The following is a 23,743-nucleotide window of genomic DNA, read 5'->3' as shown; positions in this document are numbered from 1 at the left end:
GTCTTTTCTGTTGTGCCTGTGCCGCGTTCTGATCCACGTAAGATTTAAGAAATTAGAACTCTTTAACACATGGCTTAACTGCACAAGGAGAAACTAAAAATAAAGATGCATAGTAATGCAAATTCTTAACCAAGGTTTAAATGCAAAAGTAAAACAAGTAATTAAGGGTGTGCAATATTTGGGGATGGGTTTGGAATCTCAATATTTTCTGGGACTTTGACGATAACGTTAATTCCAAGATAATGTATTATTTGAAATTATATTGAATTATATTTTTGTCATCTATAGCTTTACTTATCACGTCTTTTTGTATTTTTAAATGTCATAATAAATAAGATCAATTTAACCTAAACTGCATTTTATAGAGGGACCCCAAATTACTCACCAATCACAATATGAAGCCTATGCCCAAAATAAGCCTCTTCCAGTTATTAGTCCGTAGTGCACTGACAACATTAGCCCCGCTGTCTGTTGTCATGCAAATCATGCAGTCTTCTCGCATTGACCATGATGCCAGCGCATCTTTCAGACCTTGCGCAATGATGTCGCCAGTGTGATCTTGTGGGAAGTAGGATGATTGTAAACAGAAGCCTTGCAGTTGCCAGTTTTCTTCAGTGAAATGCACCGTCAGGGAAAGGTATGGCTCGGATGTTCAGCTTGACCATAAATCCGCTGTTGTGGCAAAAAGTGAAACCTTTTGCAGTTTATGCATCAAGGTTTGGCGACACGAATCATACAACTCAGGCAGAGCTGTTTGACTGAAATATTTTCGGCCAGGAAGTGTGTACCTTGGGTCTAAAGTATTCAAAAGTTGTTTAAAACCATCTCTCTCAACCACTTGAATTGGCACCATATCTTTCGCGATGTAATTGGTGACGGCGTTTGTTATGTCATGCCATGCCATCTGCTGCTTTTCTTGTCATAAGCACTTTTTTGCAGAATCACTCTGTTAAAGTTTGCAGAGTGTGTTTTTGTGCTTGTACCTTGGTTACTTTAGACTTGTGCTGGACAGTTGACTCCTTAAGCTTTATCATCTGGCGCTGTTTGTTCACTCATTTTGAGGGAGGGAGCGATGCTAACTTGCGGCTTGCTGGACATGCACACCTACGCAACTCGCTTTGTGTACGTGCAGTGGTCTATACTGTTGCATTAGTGAATGAACTCTGTTTCTCTTTTTTTTTTGCAAAGCGAGTTATATACTCGATAATTTCATCTCGCACATTGTTAAAACAGCAATTAAGACAGAATCTTAAACGATGTATATCGCACACGCCAACAAGTAACAGTTAAAAATAGCTGGCCTTAAAGCTACAAGTATCAAAAATAAAACAAATCAGTTGTAGTTGTATGTAGCAGAGCATAATTATGATATTACAGCAATAACAGCTGGCTAAATAACAAAGATTGGGATGAGTATAAAATCGTTGCATACATACATTTTAGGAAGGTTAGGCAGAGCAGAAAAGTAGGTGGGGTTGCTGTTTATGTCCAAACAAAAATTAAAAGCAAGTCCCCTTCAGTTGGGAAATGAGCCCCATCATTGTGAGGACATGTGACTTTTAGGAGTGTGTTATACTGTACTGTAGATCACTCAATGCAAACAATTTCAATGCACATCATATTAAAAAGGCAAGTTTAGAGGGGGGGATATTATACTCCTGGGGGAATTTAACTACCCGAGTATTAACTGGGTTTACCTTTCAAATAGCAGAACATGAGTAGGAGTTTTTAGAAGTAATCAGCCACTGTTGAACACAGTATATTAAAGCACCAACACGAGGAGAAGCCTGTCTGGATTTAGAATTTAGTAATAGTCAGGGTAGAATTGTGTGAATAAAGGGGATAGAACCACTAGGGTCAAGTGACCACAGTTCTCAGTGTTTTGGAAGAGAGCAAAGACTAAACTGTTAAGTATAACTTTTGTAGGGAGGATAAGGAGGATAGACTGGGATAAGCTTTTACATGTGGAGACAGTAAAGGGGCAATAAAACAGGTTTAAAAACATTTTACAAGTAATGCATAACAGGTACCTACATTTGGAATTAGTAGAAAATTGAAACACACTACAATAGATTAGTAGAGTTAAAAAAGCAGCTGCTGATTTGTAGGGCATATGAGAACATGAGAGCAACCATTAAGAAGGATTTTAGGGAGGCTAAAAGACAGAGAGGACTATAGAATATAAAGCAAAAGATGATCCAAAGAGATTCTTTCAGTATTTTAGTAGAAAAAGAACAGTCAAGGAGGAGGTGAAGTGCATCATGAATAGAAAAGAAGAATTGTGGTGAGGTCTTAACATGTGAGGAAATAGATAACCTCCCAGCAGTATTGAGTAAGTTAAAAATTTTAGAGGGAGAAGTAATGCTTAGATTAAATAGGCTGAAATCAAACCAATCTTCAGGACCAGATAATATTTTACCTCCAGTTCTTAAGGAGGTTAGCGAGTACATATATAAACCCTTAATGCAATTTTTTAGGGATCACTGCACACTGGGGAAATTCCAAAGTAATTGGAAAATACTATATTATCTATCCCATTATATAAAAAGGGTGTTCAGGCTGCAAGCAAATACAGGCCAATAAGCTTAATGTGGATCACAGGAAAATTAATGGACAGAATTAAGGATAAAATTGAGCAACATATTGCAATTCTAGGAGTTTTAATGAAAAGATAGCATGGGTTCAAAAGAGGGAGGTAATGTTTTACTAAATGCTGGCATTCTACAAGGAATATTTATCTGGACTTTCAGAAAGCATTTGGTAAGGTGCCACATAAGAAGTTGAGCATCAAACTAAAAGATGTTGGAGTTCAGGATGATGTTTATAGGTAGGTGCAAAATTGGCTCAGACACAGGAAGCAAAGGGTGATGGTGTGATGAACGTTATCAGAACTGTCTGATGGTTAAGAGTTGTGTTTCACAGGGTTCACTGCTATGGTACTACTATTTTTAAAATATTTAAATAATATATAAGCAAGACGCTGGTTAAGTTTGCACAAAATACCAAGATAGGTGGGTTGGCAGATAAGCTGGAATACATTAAATCATTACAGAGGGACTTGGACAGCATACAGGCTTGAGCAGATTTGTGACAGATGAAACTTAATGTCAGTAAATGTGAAGTACAGTGATCCCTCGCTATATTGCGTTTTGACTTTCGTGGCTTCAATCCATTGCAGATTTTATATGTAAGCATATCTAAATATATCAATGGCATCCTTTTGTAGGGTCTGTCCCTGAGACTTATTACTTGTCATCGTACAGCAGAGCCTTACTGGAAATTGGAGGCATTTGAATTGAAATGGGAGATCAGAGGGTATAACGGGGATGCGAGGAATACATTGAGTGTGGAGAAACTCTAGAGACAGCGTGTGTATCAACTTGTGGATTTTTCTGTGAGTATTTGTTGGCAGCGTGACGAAGTTGCTTCCGCAAGACCGCGTTAGCTGTGGAGCTCAACTCGGAGCATATTCTTTTCCTACCTTGTCAATTGTGTAATGCGTTTTTTGAACAGGTTTGATGAATGGAAGTGATCACTCGTACTGCGTTCAGTCAGTTCACGTGAGCTGCTCGCTTGTGTGATGTTACGATGTCCACGGCTTTATTTAATGTTAGGTAAGACCCGGCACTTAAAAGTTTCTCGCTACAGCAATTTTAACTCCGTTACAAAGTAATCCAAAGTCTCGTTTATACCTCGTGTCTTCTCATTAAACTTGTATTATCGCGAATAAAGTATTCGCCGTTTTTCTTCAGCGCTCTTTGGGAGCTCTTCCTTCTTTTCTACGTACTGCGGTCACAGTCAGTACACGTGATTACGTGAGAGGCGTGATGATGTCACAACAAGTTCACAACAGGTGCTGTTTTCACTGGACCTTTGTGCCTTTTAACATAATATCTATAGAACATGATATACATAATTTTTACTTCAAAAGAATTAGAGAAGATTGCAAATTAAAACAATTCTAGTATTTATATTGACTCCAATACTTATTGAGAATTCTTAGATATTCAAGGAAAAAGAATGAGATTTTTATTTTATTGTCTCCAAATACCTCTCTGAATGGTTTATCTATCAAAAATCCATTCCCTCTTTTCTCAATGCTAATTTTGTGACAAACAGAAAAGGTCAAATTCAAATTTTGTCCTTTTAAGCACCAAGCAAATGACCCATGTGTGAGGAGATCCATGCTTGAGATGGATTAACAAAAGGAGTGTAAAGAGTCAGACACTTCAAGGAAATCTACCAGGAGGGCTCCTCTTGGGGGAAGAGGGAGTACGTGGTGCTCGAACCTCATTTGTCTTTCAGCATTTGAGTTGTATGTTATGACTGTGATGCTCTACAACCTTTAACATTGCTGTACTGTTGAGATAATTATTTATGTTCTCTAAATTTTCTTTTCTGTAAAATTACTTCTATTTCTTTACATCTTACCTTTAGTTTCTCAGTAAAAATTTACAAGAGCTCAATAGGCTCAGAAGTACAAAATTCTAAACATTACAAAAAATACATGTCTTTCTTCACAATTACAAGGTCTTAAGTGTCAGATCTGCTTTTTATTTATAATACACATGTAATGTACATTTTAACACTCATCTAAGTCAAAGCCGGCTAGAAGAGCTTATCATATAATAAATGGTGGATTTTTTATAAGCATCCAACAAATAAATAAAATTCAAATCTACTGCAACAAATAAAACTATACAAATTGCTAAGCAATATTCATAATTTTGTTAATCTATAGTTAAAAAAAAAACAAACAAACAAACAAACAAACAGAAAAAAAAAAAAAACACATTACGGGAGCTGGTCAAGATTTGAGGTGATGGCAGTAAGAAACTTGTCCGTCATAGATTTCAGGTTGCATACAGAAACATTAAGTCTGCGCTGAACTTCTGGGTGAAGAAGAGCTTGTTCTGGTGTTACATCATAAGGGAGAGAGCTGGCAGGAGGAAATTAAAGAAACCTTGTTAAAAAAACAATACATATACATATACTATTACAATACATATTTATAAATAGGAAATTAAATTCAGTTGCAAACAAAGTAAAACTAATGAAAATGGCTGCTTTTTTGTTAATGAGTTGTTTATTTTCTTAAAATGTGGTTGATGTTAATAACACAGTACACAATTACAAGTTCAAAGTTGATTGAATATAAATGTAGTCAGATATACATGTAATGACACTATGAAAAGCCTAAAATTGTACATAGATGTGCTCTGAGGCAGTTTGGAGCTGTCTACTATTTAGCCAATAAGCCAGTCAAATTAAAGTTATCTTACTGTCTGAAAACTAACTTTACCAAAATAGACTTGAATGACTTCTTAGACATAAATGCTTCATTTTCATTAGTAAAATTTTTTTAAAATTATTGCGTCATAATTCATTTTAAATATAATAAAGTTACAGTACCTTTTCTGGCCTGTCTGCGATTCAGTTTGGTTGATCCAAGTTTTATAAATATCGACAGGATCAGTCTTAATATTTATAGATTTGTCTTGAAGAACTTCTTTGATTGTAGGACCAAGAATCTGGCGCAATGCATTTTGACCACGAGTATTCCGATAAAAACTGACTAACAGACGAATTACAGTAGGATTTCCCTTGACAATTTCATGGACCTGATCCACTCTTGATCTAGAAGGGAAAAAAACAGGATAAAAAATAGTCCAGACATCTTCTGTATCCTCTAAAGAAGATACTTGCGCAAAAAAAAAAACTAGGCCTCAACCTCCATTAAATTGATATGCTCCCTTCAGCATTATGTATCAGTCTAATTACCGTTAGAAAGTACAGATGAAAAAATATTAAATACGGTATTTAGCATTTTCTGCAAGTTTTCTTAATAAAATACAAATGATCATTTAAAGCAGTTTTTTTTTTTTTTTTAAAACTAAATACTAGACATCTACAGTACAAACAGAATGGTTAAGAAGCTAATCAGTTGGGACTCAGAAAATGTTATAATCCACATTTTTATTCTTTTGATATTAAAAAAACATGTTAGATTACAACAATTAAATGTCCACCGCATGAGAAAAATATTTATATGGAACATACTTTATCTCTTCCCGTAGGGCTGTAGTGAAAAGCTGCAATAACAAGTATGCTTCTCGACAATCTGAAGCATAGTTGTACAACATGAAGATCACAGATTCCATGAACTTTGTAGTCCTGTTATGAGGCATTTGGAAGATCAGCTTTGCAAGATAAATCGGTTGTGTCTGTACCAAAACACATGTAAATTTTAAATTAAATCAAAAAGTGCAACTCTGTTTGGCTAAAATTTGACAAAACTAAAAACTATGCGATCAGTATACAAGGGTTTTACGGTTTGGGAATATATTTTTAAATAATTTAGAGCTATTCCTATTCATAAGTACAAAGGTTCTAAAGTGTATAGACTGACTTATGGTAAAGGCACTGTATAAATACAACTTTTATTATTATTATATTACTAAAGAAAAACAACTTTTGCTAAACATGTATAAGAGATTTTAGATGAACAAAAATCCTCTGTGTTGTTAACTATATGCTTAGTATTTCCTTCCAATTAGCATATCACCTGTAGTAGATAAAACAGATGCTGATAGGCCTCCAATTTCTCACGTTTCTCTTTGTTCAATGATTTTAATCCTTTTTGTTTATCCAGTGCCATCATATCTGATAGTTGCTCCTTATTTTTCCTGGTCAGTTTCTTGCTATGTAAAACCACCTCCTGCCATTTCAAAATGAGAATTGGCATAAAAATTAATGACAGGAATTTACATTATTGATTTTATTCTAACAATCTAACACAATAGAGACAATTAAGGAACAGTTACAGTGTTTTGATGTGACTCAATTAACACTTTTGTCATCCTTGTGTGGTCAGAGAGTGATTTACAGGCTCTTTTCCATTTTGAGAAACATTTGGTTAAATGTCATTTAATTTTTCTAACTGGAGCACAGGGCAGGTGAAGTGAATTGCACATGGCCCCACAGTGTCAGTAGTGAGATTTAAACCTACAACCTCAGACTTTGAAGTCCAAATCTTTATCCACTACTCCACACTGCCTGCCTCTTTTAACCTAGAATGGAAGAGAACACATTGGAGGACTCCGACATCACAGCTGGCCAGGCAAAGAAAGGACTGCCTCTTTCAGCAAGATTGCTTTTCAATCAAGATATTGCCAGACAGGAAGTCATCAGCATGCAGAAACAGAACCTGCCTTGGATGAGGACAGAGTTGCCTCCTCAAGACTCAAAATTTAACCTGCGCTCAACAACTGAAAGCCTTTACAATATGTCACTAAACAGGACTTTCACAAAAATCACAGCATTGTTCTCCACAATGTCTTAGATAATTTACATTTATTATACAGAATTAACTATAAACAGCCTAATCATGTTTTCATAGCAGTCCCTGCTTGTTTATTAGTAGGGCACAAAGTACTTGGTTCACTGGATTTCCAAGCATTTATGTACATTTAATTCTTATTACATTATTCCACATCAAAAATAAAAATAAACATATTTTTGAGAAATCCTTTTGTTGATTTTTTTTTGTTGTGCTCTTAAATGTGGTGGTTGGAGAATACCTTTAGATAAATTACCTGCAGAGTAATGCGGTTTCGTACAAGAAGTCCAATTTTCAGATCCATGAGATTAAGATCATTTTCCAACTGTTGGTTGGAACGTATGGTCCTAACGACCTCCTCACGGAGTCGCAACAGTTCTTTCTCCTGAATAATATCCACATTGTTCTGCTCCAGTAAATGAGTAAATTTACGCACAACAGAGAGTGGTGGATTCTGGGAGTAAACTGAGGGGGAAAAAATACTAGGCAGTTAAATTATTCCTATGTTTCCATTACAGTAGAATAAGCTAAACTTTAAATACATAAAACTTTGTTAGTGCACATAAACCTATTACTCTATTACAAGGTTCAACCTACAAAAGCAAAAAATAAATAAATAAATTAAATTTAAAAACAGAAGTCCAATTATCATTAAAGTATAAAGTTACATATATAAAATAAAGTATTAATTTGGCATAAGAAGCAACATCTTGGGCATGCTTCAGCAGAATTAACACACAAAAAAAACAGTTAAACATCAATATGGAATAGTAAAATACTCTGAGGGTAAGGCTGTGGCTGCACACAAAATTATTAATGACTGCATAATTATTATTAAGCTACAGGAAAACAAATACATAATGCTAAAATTTTGAGTGCAACACACTCTGTTACTAAATGCAAAACTATTACATATTTTATATCCAGTGAGACATGGACGCAGCTAAATAAAGCATAATATTTCACAAAACAAGTTGTCAGTTACAGGTATTGACTTTTTAATGTTATGTTTAAGCATTCATCTTGTGCTAATTCACAAAGTAATAAAAGCATATATATTGAAAGCTGCTGTTTTTTAATATTTATTTCTTATGTGAATCTAAAAGAGCTAGTGGTTGTCTCTTCTACTCTTAAACCAGTAACTGATCAAATTCAATAAAAGCTGAATTTATGATTATGGTTTATTGTAAAAGCTAAAACACTGAATTCTAACACAAGGCAATTTTGAACATTCATGAAATGGACCAATGAAGTTGCTTTTGTTGCAATGGAAATACAAAAACTATTGCTTTATACAATAGATGTACTGAGTAGCTAAGTATGCCCTGTGTGTCGCGTTGATCAGATACTACATACATCAGTTGTGGTCTCTAGAGGGAGCTATTGAGACAAACTCAAATGTTGATTGTGAGGCAAAAATAAGTAAAAATAAAAATCTATACCTTTATGCAAAAGTTGTATTGGGTTGGAAAATATGTATGTTCAGTACCTCCATATCAGTCAGACATTACACATACTCTGCGTGCTAGCTTACTACTGCTTTGTTTGTGTTATTCATGTTACTTCTTGCATTATTTCTCAATGTATGCACTCCTGAACAGCAAGATCTGTTCGTGCATGCACTGAAATAAACATCAATATGGAAAAATTAACCTGCATTAAATCAACTTGGCTGCTTCCGGCACACCACAACAATACATTCTTTGAAGAAGCAGAAGCTTTTTCAAAATAACCCCCCACTACTCTGGGTCTATGTTCCCTGTCCTAGGATAATCTTTGTAATTAGAAGATGGCTCTGCAAAATATGACTCTAGAATCTAGCACGCTATATGCATCCCAGGGGCATGACTAGTAGATTACCACTTCAACAATTTTCAAAAGATCTAATTTTTAATAAAATAATAATTCACATTATACATAAGTATTCAAGGTATTAGGACATTCTTTCCAAATAAAGTGTAGTATAGTAATTTCAATTACTTTCAGAAACAATGAGGGGAAAAAAAAAACATTATGCAGTTTTAACACTGCTTTTCACAAATATTTTTTTCTGACAGTATTTTGTAATGCGAATGTAATGTATTAACCACCTTTGATCATGGCTAGGAACAGTGCCAAGTTAGGCATTTCTGTTTGCCCCGAAATTTTATAATTAAAAAAAAAAATGACTTAACTGGAAATAATGACTATTTGGTATATTTGGCAGACAGCTTTATCCAAGCAGACGTCTAAGATAAGGATTCCTTACAGTTACATACATTTTTATAGACTTGGATCACTTTAGTTTGGTGACTTTAAACACTTCTGAAATTGATTGATTGAACAAGTTTCATGTTTTCTGATATAACCAGTTTATAAGTTGTAAAATTCATGATTAAAGATCAAGCTAAATTGTTGGCTAAACACAATGGTTCCTTTATAAGTAAAACAAACTGAGCTTTATCTGGGAAGTCTTAACTTGTGGCCACTATTGCCCCTGTTGCTAGATGCATTTGTTGTCTTTATTCAGTAATGGAGCTTTAGGTTAATGCATAATAAATCTGTAAAATGTACAATAATAAGGCATGTTGTTTAGTCACTGAGGGAAAATGTTATTTAGTTCTTGTTAAGTTGTGCAGGAAGAATAATACGTGGTGATATACCTAAAGCAAATGATTATGTTTATTCATGATATTAGGATCTTTGGATTCTAGCTCCAGTGTAATAACAGCATCCATCTATTATTTCCAACTCATTTTTATTACCTTCAGAATAGTAAAATAATGAATAACTTGACATTATAACTAGTGAGTGAATACAAATTATGTACAACAAAGTACAAAAATAACGAGATAGGCACAAACTAAAATACACAAGTTTACACCAGCCATTTAAAAAAACATCATTGCTTTATTTTGCAATAGCACTGGTTTGTACCAAATGTCTGTGCATTAAAAAAAAAAAACTGTCTACTACAAACTATTTCCATAAGATGCAAAATAGTGAACAAAGCCATTCTGAACAACAACTGTTGATTTAAAAAAAAAATAAGTTACATTTGTTTATGGAAAAATGATTTTTCATGCTCAGCATTTTATATGGCATCTTCCTCATCGTTTGTTATTTGAGATGGAAACAAGCCAAAATCAAGTATTTGGCACACATTTTACTTTCAATCAGCATTTTTACCATCTCGTCTTACTCCTTTAGAAAAGGCAGGAATTTATATATAGAAAGTGAGAAAATGCCTTATATTATCCAGAAGAGACAAAGTTGTTGGTTATTATTTTTTTTTTTTTTTACAGAAATGTGTAAGGTTAGGTTGATCCATTCATTGTCTTGACCAAGTAACAGGCAAGCAAGCAGTACGAGAAAACATAGGAGTGATTCCACCAGGACAAATGAAGATATAGTTTAGTGGAAATTGGAGTGAGTCTATGTTAGCAGACCTTTCTTGGTCATTCCACCATTAAACACTTTCAGAGGATTAGAAGCAGTAAAAAAAAAATATCAAGCGACAATTTTTTGTAAGTAATAATTTTAAAATAATTATACTGTGTGTATAATTTATAATTTAACTATATAACTTATAATTCAATAAATTTAAAATGATTACATTTTCTCTTTTTTTCCCCATTATAAAACTCTCTCTCAAAAACTAGATGTGATGGAGTATTCCTGTTGCCAGATATGGATTCAGCACCTTCAGATCTACAACATATAACCAACACCTAATATTGTTGATGGGAGCAAATTTATTTATTTTTTTGCAGACTTGTGTAATTATTCTAAGTAAATATTACATTGTTTCGTAAGAGAATTGTGTTATTTTGCAAAAATATTGCGTGCTGTGGACAGTAACATCGAGAATGTGCATACTATGTAATCAAGTGACAAGAACTGTGCAGACATTATCAGTATACATTTAATCATGCTTGTGCTGAATGGTAAAAATGTTCTGTCGAGTTTAGGGTAAAAAGGGACAGTGATTATCATAGAAGCACTGGGTGTAAAGCAAGAACGAAACACGGTGTCGGCTCTTTGCAGAGCACAACTGTGCAGTCAATCAGATAAGAGTGTACTGCATGCAATTCTGTAACAGAAACCTATAAATAAACCATCAGTTTAGTTTTAATCTAGTTATCTGCAATAGATATTTTGAAACAATGTGATCTGGTGGTGCAGCATCTCATGTTAATGCCTCGAATCTTTAGTAGCTCAAGTTGAAATTGAAAACAGTGATGCATGTTATTTATTTAAGCAATAAAAATATTTATTTAAGTTAAGCATATTCACCGATACCAATCAATCCACAATTTCATGCAAACTTCATGCAGACCCTGGTGCTGTGAGCATGAATGCTAGCTCTGTGCTTCCACTCTGCCTATGTTAAAATATCTGTACTAAACACTAACCTAACTAAAAATAAATACATTATATATCCAAAGCGGTTTTTATTATGACCAAATTACTCAGTTTTTATCTCATCAGTCCAAAGCACTTTGCTCCAAAATGAACTTTTTGTCATTTGTTTGCAAGCTACATACATGCTTAATCTCTCCCTCAGTAGTTACATTTCACTAGATGACCAAAGAATGTACGTGCATAATGTTATCTGCAACAGTAGGCAATATCTTTACAAAATAATGCAATACTTTTTTTGAAATAACGCAATGTTCTGAAATAACACAACACATTTTTTCTTGAATGGCAGGTATAAACTTCTGTACTAAAAGTGTCACAGCAAAAGTAACATGTTTCTAAATTTTAGACACCAAAGCAAGCTGTCTGATAAAATACAGAGTTTAATTAACAGCTTAGTTTAGATTAAACTAAGAAACTGTGTAGATCAAGAGCTTGCACCCACTTATCGTCTACAGGGTCAGGATTACCTATTATTGGGATCTACACTTTAATAAGAAAATTGTACTTGTTAGATAACCTTTTTTAGTTTTTAATTTTATGATTACACACATCTCAAATTAACTTTCTGAAAGAAAAAAAGAAAAAAAAAATCCAAATCAAATTAAAAATTGTCTATGTATTTTAAGATCCTTCTTTACAACTGCAATTTGGTATATTTATCAGATAATTGCCAGTGACTTATTTTTATATCTATATTTTATTATTATGTTTTAGTTCTAGTCTTTAACAACATTGTTTATTTTTTTTCACCATATCACTGTAAAAATGTCTTTCATTGCATGAAAGCACATGAACAAACGCATAAAGATCTGATTAACAATACAAATAATCTAAACCATACCCAACATTCTGTAGTCTTCACGTGCTTTGTTTGCTCGAAAAAAGGCTTGGATCTTAATTATCGAATCAACCTAAAAAAAGCACATTCAAATAAAGTACTGCATAATTCTCTTTGTATATTTCTTGTAGCATAAAATGTATGAGATACCCACTTTCTCCATTATATACACTTTCCATCTGGAAAGCAAATATTGATACATGAAGAAATGATAAATAATGACTGTCAGTCACCTTAGCCTAAAAGCTTCTGTAAAGATTTGTAAAAGAGATAATTCAACATATTTAATTATAACTGAATTCATGGATAATTTTCACCATGCAAAACCAGTGGTAAGCTCAGCATGAAATCTGCATTGCTTTCTAAATATTTAACAAAGCACAGTATAGAAAAAAATAATTACAACAGATTTTAGGAACATATCAAAAGCAGCATATTGTAGAGTCATATAAGTGTATATGACTCAAACTATCAATTTAAAAATTAGGTTTACTAAATATCACATAATTTCCAAAAGACCACGATCATTACTAAAAGAAATAGCAATATAATATAAACTTAAAGGCTGCTAAATTACTTACATTATTCTTGAAATGATGCAGTCTTGCCTGATATTTTAATTGGGCCAGCCACATTCGTACCCATGCTTGAATCTAACAATGATGAATAAAAAAATATAAACTAATCTTTTTTAGTAATATTAAGTTGGCTCATAATGTTCCAATACAGAATAATTTGCATTAACATGATATAAAAAAAATGAAATTGTATTTACATATATTGGTTTGTAAGACTGTTTTAGAGAATAAAACAAATTTAAGGAGAAACACTGCATTGTAGTATTTAATGCAGCATGGTGGTGTTGAGGCTAACAGTAATGTCTTTCAGAATAAGGGTTTAAGTCTTGTATTGGGCACTAGCACAGTTAAAGGATATTTTAACTTACTTGCATGTATAAAGACCTCCAGAAGTAGTTCTCATAAATAAAAAAATAAAAAAGTTCTCCAAACTTTATTGAATGCACCTACTAAGAAGTGTTTCTACAGGTTTAAGAGCAGACTTTAAGGTCTGGAAGACTGTAAACCCTTTCACCTCATTTTGGGCAAGTGTGAATTTCGCAAAGTGAATATATCCTGCTACAAAACAGCTGCTTTGCGATTTAAATTAACTGAATGAGAATATGAGAAAAAATAATCCTAGAATCCTGTAAATTCCATCTGATGTCGAGAAGGGCAACATGCACCAGCTTCTAGAGTCGCAATTGTCACTGTCACTATACATCTCATATGTATAGCAAGAAGGCCAATGCTATTACCCTTTTTCATACTTCATCCAGGAGAAGTCAAAAATGTGTTAGTTCTATTCTGATTAATCAAAACATTGGCACTATCGTAAAAAAAAAAAAAAAGTTTCTGTAGTATTCCTTGGTGTTCAAATTCAAAATAAAAATTCTTACTTGAGTTAACAGTTTTCTCATTGATGAAATGCAGAAAAGACAATAGATTCAAACAATCAAAAAGAAAAAAAAAACGGTTTTGCAATCAGTGTGTGCAAGTCTGTGCTGATAGAAAACAGTATAGCAGATGCCCTCTCGATGGAACACAACTATGTACCTGGCTGTAGTCAGTACAGTATATATAATTTAAGCAAATTATTTTTCTCTGACTAACAGTAAGAACCACAGATTTAAATGCTGTATATCTACATGTTTCATGTCAGGAACTTAAACCATGAACAACAAACATGAAAAAGCAGTGCAACGATAAGTGGTTGCTAGGAAAAATTAGCTCAAAAATAATTATTTTATAAGATTACAAGTTGCCATACTTAATCTATATTTCAATATACTGATACCTGTCAAAAAGGAGTCAGCCAACTGATCACTTTATTAGGCACACCTTGCTAGTACTGGGTTGGACCCCTTTTTGCCATCAGAACTTCCATTCAACAAGGTGCTGGAAATATTACTGAGGGATTTTGGTCCATATTGACATGCAGTTGCTGCAGATTTGTTGGTTGCACATCTGTGATGGGAATCTCTCGTTCCACCACATCCCAAAGGTCCTCTATTGGACTCAAATCTGGCGATTGTGGAGGACATTTGAGTACAGTGAACATATTGTTGTGTTTAAGAAACCAGTTTAAGGTAATTTGAGCTTTTTGACATTTTTGCATTATCCTGCTGGAAATAGCTTTCAGAAGATGGGTACACTACAGTCATAAAGGGATGTACATGGTCAGCAACAATACTCAGGCAGGCTGTGACATGATGATGCTCAATTGATCTTAAGGAGCCCAAAGTGGGTCAAGAAAAAAGCCCTGCTCAGACTACTGCTGCTCACAGAATATTTTCCCTTTTTCGGACCATTCTCTGTAAACCCTAGAGATGGTTGTGCATGAAAATCCCAGTATATCACCAGTTTTTGGAATACTCAGACAAGACCGTTTGGCAACAACAAGCATGCTATATTCAAAGTCGCTTAAATCACCTTTCTTCCCCATTCTAATGCTCGGCTTAAACTTCAGCAGGTCACCATGACAATGTCTACATGAATAAATTGCTTTGAGATGCTACCATGCGATTGGCTAATCAGATATTTGCATTAACAAGAAGTTGAACAGGTGTACCTAATAAAATAAGCAGTGAGTGTATATTTCATAATGGTTTTGTAAATATACTCTACCTTGATAGCTGATGCAGAATTTGCTTGTAGGAAACAAAGTCTTTCTTGATAAGCTTTCTGCTGGCGAAACCTCCTCCAGTGAGACTGAAATCCAAACATACCATTGGGCGGTTACTAGCATTTTCCGAAGGTTAATTTAATTTGAAAACTCAATAATACAAGAGCATACTAGAACTAAATAAGGTCTACACAAATGAACTTACTAATTATTATGCAGCGAGCTAAATAATGTATTTTTGTGCTTTGAAACATAATTGAAAACCTTTTTTTTTTTTTTTTTTTAAAACAGCCGCAAGCTGGTATGTGACCCTTGTTATGTGCCAAGGTACCTGAATTGTGATGATGGCAGTAACATGTCTTTGAAGAAAGCACTTCCGTGATTGAAGTTGCCTACGCAGAAGATAACCTCTTGCTTGAGCCTGCAATCTCACGATAAAAGGGATACTGGCCTTCCACAGACATTCTTTATCATATGATGCAGTAACTCGTGTAATAATATACTGCAAAGTCAACAGAATTAATATTAATTATCTTCAGTGAAGATTTTTAAATAAAGAAATAAGTACATGTATATGTTATGATAGTCGTTTTTGTGTTGATTTTTCACATCACATTAAAATTTCAGATGTCTCTATACTCTTAGACACCTTTGCTTATTAAGCATTTGTATAAAAACCCTGTATATTATCTTCACCTGGACTTCATCCCGATCCAAATGTGTTGTGTTTTCAGCAAAGTCCTCAGGTCGGTCCCAAGTACCTTCAAGCCTTTGCAAGTGAAAATAGTAATAGCCTCCACACCTCACCTTGTGTCTGACCCAAGGACTATGATTTTCTCCTGAAAATACAAGACAACAATAATATGATAAGACAAAGTTAATGGCAAACTAAAAGCAAAACTCAGCATAAGAAAAAGAAAAAAAAAATAGGACTATCTCAAATTACATTCCGTACAACCATATTTTATTTTATTCCGCTCTTATACATTTTTACGTTTTCTTCACTTAAACTTCCCAATAAAAGAAGATTTATGTCCAAATCTTATTGAAGACTTTCATCCCAAAGAGTTATCAACAGAAGAGTACACGGGCAATCCTAGCACCAAGAAACGATGAAGTCAAACAAATTAATGTGAAAATTGTCAATCGGCTACATGGCAAATTGGTTAAATGGTATCAATAGACTATGCTGAAACGGTGGTGACATTGTGGAAGATTAAAACATCAACTTATAATATCCCGTAGAATATCTACAAACGTTAACACCGTCCAAATTACTGTTGAAAGAAGGATGTATCGTAATGTTATGACGTAATTTATGTATGAGTGATGGGCTAAGCAATAGGACAAGATTGGTTGTATTCAAAATTGGTCGAACAAATCTGACATGTAAAATTTTAACAGGCGACAAGAAAGGTAATGTAGTAAATCTTCCGCGGATAACATTAGACACCAAAGGAGATCTTGGTATGCCATTTGTATTAAAATATTTACAGTTTCCCGTTAGAATTGTCAGAGTGGGACATTTTTTTGTACACTAAGTCATTCCATTTTTCTCTTAGGAAAAGAAACATGCAAATATTACATTTAAAGCCCAGCAGATGAACAGGCAATAGGCACCCATTGTTGGCAGTGGGGGCAAGAAGTTAAAAGGCTGTCTGCAGATTGTAGGTATTGGCTGTATTGCAAAGGTGTAACCATTTTGAAGTTTATGGCTGGTTGAGATTTAAAAACAATACCACGTGTGATAACAGAACTGCTGCTTCCTTGGAGGATCCAGGATAATCCAGTTACTGGTTGTGTCAGGATTGTTTGTTTAAGTATTTGCTGTCTTGCAAAGGAGTCGCTGCTTTGAAGTCTGGCCTTGGAGGATGTTTGGATTTACCTGACTTGGAAATATTGGTTTCTAATCAACATATCTGTACTTATTCATGATTGGTAACATTTCATTTTTTTTAACTTGTGTTTTCATTAATTGTTAAACCCCGGAAATGCAGATGTACCATTGTTTAATCGGATTGTCCAGAACTGATAATGGCAGGGACTGAAGTAGATAAAAACTCCTGGCAGCAGAAGGCAAAGAGGGACAGTCCACAGAAAACGCTGCCAAGGCACTCGGACAGAGCACAGGGGCTTGCAGGCAGACAAAGGTACCTGGCTGGCACGACGTGAGGCACAAGGACGGCAACACTTCCAGGGAGGAAGAGACAGTTCCACAAAGAGACGCCGGATGTGGGTTCAGCGAGAGAGGGAATCCGCATGAAAGGACCAAGCGAAGCTGACAGACGAGAAATGAGGCGTGCCTAGGTCCCAGCCATACAAGGAGCCCAGAGTGAAAGAAAAAGGAACAACAAAGAGACGCTGACAGGGATTCAACAATTTGACACAACTTCTGTAGGGGAACGAGTGTCCAGGAAACAGAGTGCATCCGTGGACTGTTGAACAATTAAGTGTTGGTGTAAAACAGAGAACAAACTGGACTCTGCACCACTAAAGGTTTAATCCTCCAATTCTGTTTTTGACGGACTGTTAGAGTGTGGACTGTGTGTTTTCCTTTTAGAAAAGGAAATTCGTTCTTGATATTGTTAGATTTTGTTTATGTTCATTTATCTTTTTCATGTACTTATTATTGCCTAGTGTAATAGAAGTTACTGTTGCTTTTCCTGATATTACTGTTGTGTCTTTCATTGTGTGTTTACTCACCGCCCAATTTAAAGAACACTGTGTGCTATTACTGGTAAATTGCAGGAGTTCCCAGTCTCTTAATAAACTGGGTGGCGTAGTCGGATATTTAAATGGTGTCTAAGTTAGATTACCTGTAAGTGTGACCTGACAACTGTCACAGAATACCTTTTGCTATGTCAATTAACAGATCACAGGTACAAACAAACATTCGAAAAAGTCGGTTTATTTATTAGAGAGAAAGAAAAGATTCACTCACAGGCAGTTATACATTGTGTTTTTACGATGTAACTTCAAACACGGAATCAAAATTCAATGTGATATTGACGTAAAGTTAATTCCAAATATTGTTTTTACTGAAGTTTTACACTAAAAGTTTAAAAAGTATTTGCGTGTTAATTTCAAAGCCAAACAACGAAAACATATAACGCAACTAATACCTCTAATGCAACGTGAAACATAATTTTCTTTAATTTTATTACATTCTACTATTTTTTACTATGGTTAAATTACTCAGTGTAATGTAAAATAATTAGGTCTATTATGCATATGTGCCAATTCTCATGAAAATAATCTGTTTAAATTGTACATCTGCGTCCCCATATGCAAGCAGCTGAGCCACAAAGTGGCTAGCGCATAGCGCCTGCCTGGGGGTTGGCGAGCGGAACCCCCTAATCACTATAATAAATTTCTGCTAAAGGATTCTTAGTCACAGTCGTATTTGGTAGCACCTATTAAGCCCAGGACACAATCTAAGACACAACAGGCAAAGGGAGACAACTTGCATAAAGACAAAAGGAATGTGCAGACTCACAGGGTTCCATTAAATATGATTTAAGAAATACATTCAAATCTAGATGTACCTAAAATAAGCACAACTTAAATGAGAAATTTCAGACAAACTGCTAGCTTGCGTTATAACCCACATTCTGACTAGAGAGTGAACAAAACTTTAAAATCCAATTTAAAGGTAGAAAAATTAGTGAGATTTTTGTTAAATATTAAATCTTTAATCCACTCAAGTAGATGGTAGAAAATATATATTTTCTGCCAGGCCTATTTTTTTCTCATGAAATTCAAAATTATTGAAAAAAGGTGAGAATGATTAAAATGTAATCATCCCTCTTTATGGTTATAAAAAGATTTACTGACAATTCACAGCAAAACGAAGCTGCATTACATTTCATTTCTGTCATCTAAATGTTCTTTACTGGCCTTTAAGATATACAGTTATCAGGTCATTTGCTCAAAACATTCAAAACACATGCAGTTTTTGCTGAAAGATTGTTAAGCATATATTTCCAGAAAAGTCAGATTATAAGTCAGATCATATTATAAACAAGAAATGCATTCCCATAATATTATGAATTGAAGAGCCATTTCTCCTGCTCATTCATTGGTCTTCAACTCAGAAGTGTAGTATTACGGAATTAATTTTCATGTTTGTAATGTAAGCCGATTTCCCAGAAGCAGACATTTAACAATATTTTAGCAAAACATGCATGTCTTGCATGTAGTTTTAACATAAAGCTAGATAATGAGACATGGTTTATTCTACACTAGCAAAATACCCGCGCTTCGCAGCGGAGAAGTAGTGTGTTAAAAAAGTAATGAAAAAGAAAACATTTTAATAATAACGTAACATGATTGACATTGTCATGAGTGTTGCTGTCATATATCTATAAATATCTATATATATATCTATATATATATCTATATAACTATATCTATATATCCATATCTATATATATCTATATCTATATCTATATCTATATATATATACTAATAAAAGGCAAAAGCCCTCACTCACTCACTGACTCATCATTAATTCTCCAACTTCCCGTGTGGGTGGAAGGCTGAATTTTGGCAGGTTCATTCCTTACAAAGGTTGGGCAGGTTTTATATCGAAATTCTACGCGTAATGGTCATAACTGGAAGCAGTTTTTCTCCATTTACTGTAATGGAGATGAGCTTCAACGCCGTGGGGGCGGAGTTTCGTGTGACATCATCACGCCTCCCACGTAATCACGCAGTACATAGAAAACCAGGAAGACCTCAAAAAACCGCTCAAGAAAACATGCATTATATAATTGAGAAGGCAGCGAAACAATAAGAAGCGAGCGAGTGACATATACAACCATATTCATGAGTTCTGCTACTTCGGAAACAAAGCACGATGTAAACCTACACTTTAAATTAAGTTCAAAGACAGGCTGCCGCTGGCGTTTGTAATTTAGTGCCTGCCCATATAAGGCCGTCCGTCAGCGGCAATCCAATAGCAAACTGCCACGGGTAAATATTCACGGGTGAAGGACTGTGCTTATGGAGAGGAAGATGAGATGGTCAGGGTGGTGTTTGACACAAACTCAGCGAAACTGCGAGAGAAAGTTTTAAGTGCCAGGACTAAGGTAACATTAAATAAAGCTATGGACATAGCACGAGATGGCACCAGCACAGCTGGGAACCTTCGATGCAAGTACACCGAGTGGCTCACGTGAACTGACGTAATGCATAGATAAAAAGCAACAGTTCCAAAGAGCGCTGAACAAAAACCGAATTACACAATTGAAAAGGCAGCAAAAAATATGAAGCGTCTGATAAGCATATTCATAAATGCAGCTACTGTGGAAACAAAGCACACGGTGGAAAAAGTCAATGTCCCGCTAAAGAAAGACAGTGTAAAAACCCGTGCATGCAGTGTGTCAGGTCTCAGATAAAGAAGAAGACGAGCTGTTTATTGATGCAGTAAGAAACGAATCGATGAATGAAACCTGTCATCTTTACAACGATTGACAAACACAGAATGTAACTTGAACACAACACATCCTACAAATACGAACCTGATTGAAAGAAATAATGATAATCAAATCCTTGATGACAGCAACACTCACAAAACAAATACTGTATATTGACAGTCATGTTATGTTATTTTTAAAATGTTCCCTTTTCTTTTTCTACCTTTTTTAACACACTACTTCTCCGCTGCGATACGCGGGTATATATATATATATGTATATATATATATCCCGCTCTACATACTCGAATAATGGATACTTTATTCGCCATCAATGATTGTTTTGGTAAAGCCATACTCAGTGTATTCATTAGATGAACGGTAAAAAAGTAAGAGCGAGGGAGGATGACTCATTGAGGCATGAAGGCTGTAGTGCGCGTCAACTCTATCTGAATTGCGCGATCACATTTGAAAAAATATATCTTTTCAAGTTCTATTTAGTCCATATGTGTCAAACTCAAGGGCGCGGGCCACATCCGCCCGGCGTGTAATTATATCCGCCCGAGATCATTTTATATACTGTATTATTGTTATTAAAGCCCGGGTATATGAAGCGCTGGTAACACAATAAACTACAGATCCCATAATGCAGCGCTTCAGCTGCCTTGCCGAACACTTACCGCTTACTAGAGTTATTGCGCACTGAGTTTGCACGGCGCTTTGGTGACTTTGAAGAACAAAAAAAGTCCGTCTACATGCGGCTCGAACCTTGTGCATGTTTGGTAGCACATATCTGTGTGAGAAGCTCTTCTCAGTGATAAAGACTAACAAAACAGCACACAGGAGTCGCCTCACTGATGAGCACCTGCAATCCATCCTGAGAATCTCCACAACACAGAACCTCACACCAAACAGAAGCGAACTTGTGGACAAAAAAGATGCCAGGCGTCCAGCTCTAAAATGACATATGAGCAAAGACAACTGAATGATTTGATTTGTTATTGCACGTAAGAGCGGGAGTCAACCGTTTTAACAAACAGCGTATTGCACCGATACGAAATAGCTGTGTGTGTATATATGTAGATATGTATGTATATGTGTGTATATATGTGTGTGTATGTATGTATATGTGTGTGTATATATGTAGATATATATGTATGTATATATGTGTATATGTATAGATATATATATATATGTTTATGTGTGTGTGTAATATATATATATATATATATATATATATATATATATATATATGACAACAACACTCATAACTCACAACAGTGACAAAACAATTACATTGACAATCAGGTTACGTTATTTTCAAAATGTTTCCTTTTCTTTTCATTGCTTCTCCGCTGCGAAGCGCGGGTACTTTGCTAGTATATATTATATATATATATATATATATATATATATATATATATATATGTGTATATATATATATATATGTGTGTATATATATATATATATATATACATATATATACATACATATATATACATATATATACATACATATATATACATATATATACATATATATATACACATATATATACATATATACATATACATATACATACATATATATATATATATATACACATACACACACACATATAAACCACGCTTTTATCAAGGCTTCCGTCGGGAAGTCTTTTGAAATGACATTTTCCTCCAATCAGTCCTAGCAACGCGATTTCTTCCAACTGTTACATTTCTGTAGCTCTGATGTGTGCATCAATGTAATCGGTGTACCAGGAAATCATGCATTGACAGAAGTTCCCCTTTGCTTGGAATGCAAAGTGTGATTAAATGCGTTATTTTTTAACGCGTTATAGAGCACATGCATCGAAGCTTCTTAGCTGTGCTTGTGCTAAGAAAAGGAAACATTTTAAAAATAATGTAACATGATTGTCAATGTAACCTTTTGTAATTAGTGCCTGGAGGATTCAGAGTGTGGAGAAACTCTAGAGACAGCGTGTGTATTAACTTGTGGATTTTTCTGTGAGTATTTGGTGGCAGCGTCACAAAGTTGCTTCCGCAAGACTACGTTAGCTGTGGAGCTCAGCTCAGAGCGAAATGAGGTGAATGGGAGGGGAGATGATGACGTTACTCCCCCATCCGCCTTAACTGTCAATCCCCCCACAAACACAGTCTCTCGGAATTTGCATAACCACAGCCCTTCACCAGCAATTTTAACTTAGTTACAAAGTGATCAAAACTCTCGTTTATACCCTGCGTCCTCTCATTAAACTTGTATCCCGCATTAGCCGTGGGCATGACAAACGCCAGCGGCAGCCCGTCTATGAAATTAATTTAAACTTTAGGTTTACAACATGCTTGGTTTCCGAAGTAGCTGCACTCATTAATATGCTTGTATGTGTCACTCGCTCACTTCTTATTGTTTTGCTGCCTTCTCAATTGTATAATGCATGTTTTCTTCAGCGCTAGACAGTCAGTTCACGTGATTACGTGGGAGGCGTGATGATGTCACACAAAACTCCGCCCCCCACGGCCATCGAGCTCAACTCCATTACAGTATATGGAGAAAAATAGGTTCCAGTTGTGACCATTACGCATAGAATTTTGAAATGAAACCTGCTCAACTTTTGTAAGTAAGCTGTAAGGAATGAGCCTGCCAAATTTCAGCCTTCCACCTACACAGGAAGTTGGAGAATTAGTGATGAGTGAGTCAGTGAGTGAGTGAGTCAGTGAGGGCTTTGCCTTTTATTAGTATAGATGAATAATATGGAATGTACAAATGTTTATTTTCTCCCCCATGGATATTTCTCATATTATTTGTCATGGTACAAGATTAATCTTTATTGATTTCTATCATTAACTTTTTTTCTATTCTGCAAGAAAAAATTAGATCAAATGTTTTTCTCGGCCATCTTTATACTAGGTAAACTGAGGCACAGCACATCTTTATATATAATACACTACCATGGCTGTCCGTTTGTCTGTCCAGGAGTTTAAATCACCTGTAGCTCCCAAACCATTTGACCAATTGACCTGAAATTTGGTACACATATACTACGTGAAGTCTACAATCCGCTTTC

At 35.0% G+C, this 23,743-nt stretch overlaps 1 protein-coding gene across 1 annotated transcript in view; it reads right to left on the bottom strand.

Annotated features, from left to right (window-relative positions):
• The window catches only part of iqgap3 (IQ motif containing GTPase activating protein 3), a 109,953-nt gene that overhangs the window by 28,033 nt on the left and 58,177 nt on the right, over positions 1-23,743 (bottom strand). Inside the window, exons 18-27 of the mRNA XM_039752797.1 lie at positions 15,960-16,102; positions 15,595-15,765; positions 15,266-15,349; positions 13,163-13,234; positions 12,585-12,654; positions 7,596-7,804; positions 6,566-6,718; positions 6,061-6,224; positions 5,413-5,637; positions 4,799-4,939 (exon numbers count right to left, since the gene is read on the bottom strand). Of these exons, the coding sequence (XP_039608731.1) occupies positions 4,799-4,939; positions 5,413-5,637; positions 6,061-6,224; positions 6,566-6,718; positions 7,596-7,804; positions 12,585-12,654; positions 13,163-13,234; positions 15,266-15,349; positions 15,595-15,765; positions 15,960-16,102 (1,432 nt within the window). The remainder of the gene's footprint in view (positions 1-4,798; positions 4,940-5,412; positions 5,638-6,060; positions 6,225-6,565; positions 6,719-7,595; positions 7,805-12,584; positions 12,655-13,162; positions 13,235-15,265; positions 15,350-15,594; positions 15,766-15,959; positions 16,103-23,743) is intronic.

The sequence above is a fragment of the Polypterus senegalus genome, chromosome 1 (genome assembly GCF_016835505.1).
Source record: "Polypterus senegalus isolate Bchr_013 chromosome 1, ASM1683550v1, whole genome shotgun sequence".
In the NCBI taxonomy this organism is placed as follows: Eukaryota; Metazoa; Chordata; class Cladistia; order Polypteriformes; family Polypteridae; genus Polypterus; species Polypterus senegalus.
Note: the sequence above shows the minus strand (reverse complement) of the source record. Positions and strands in the feature narration are given on the sequence as shown.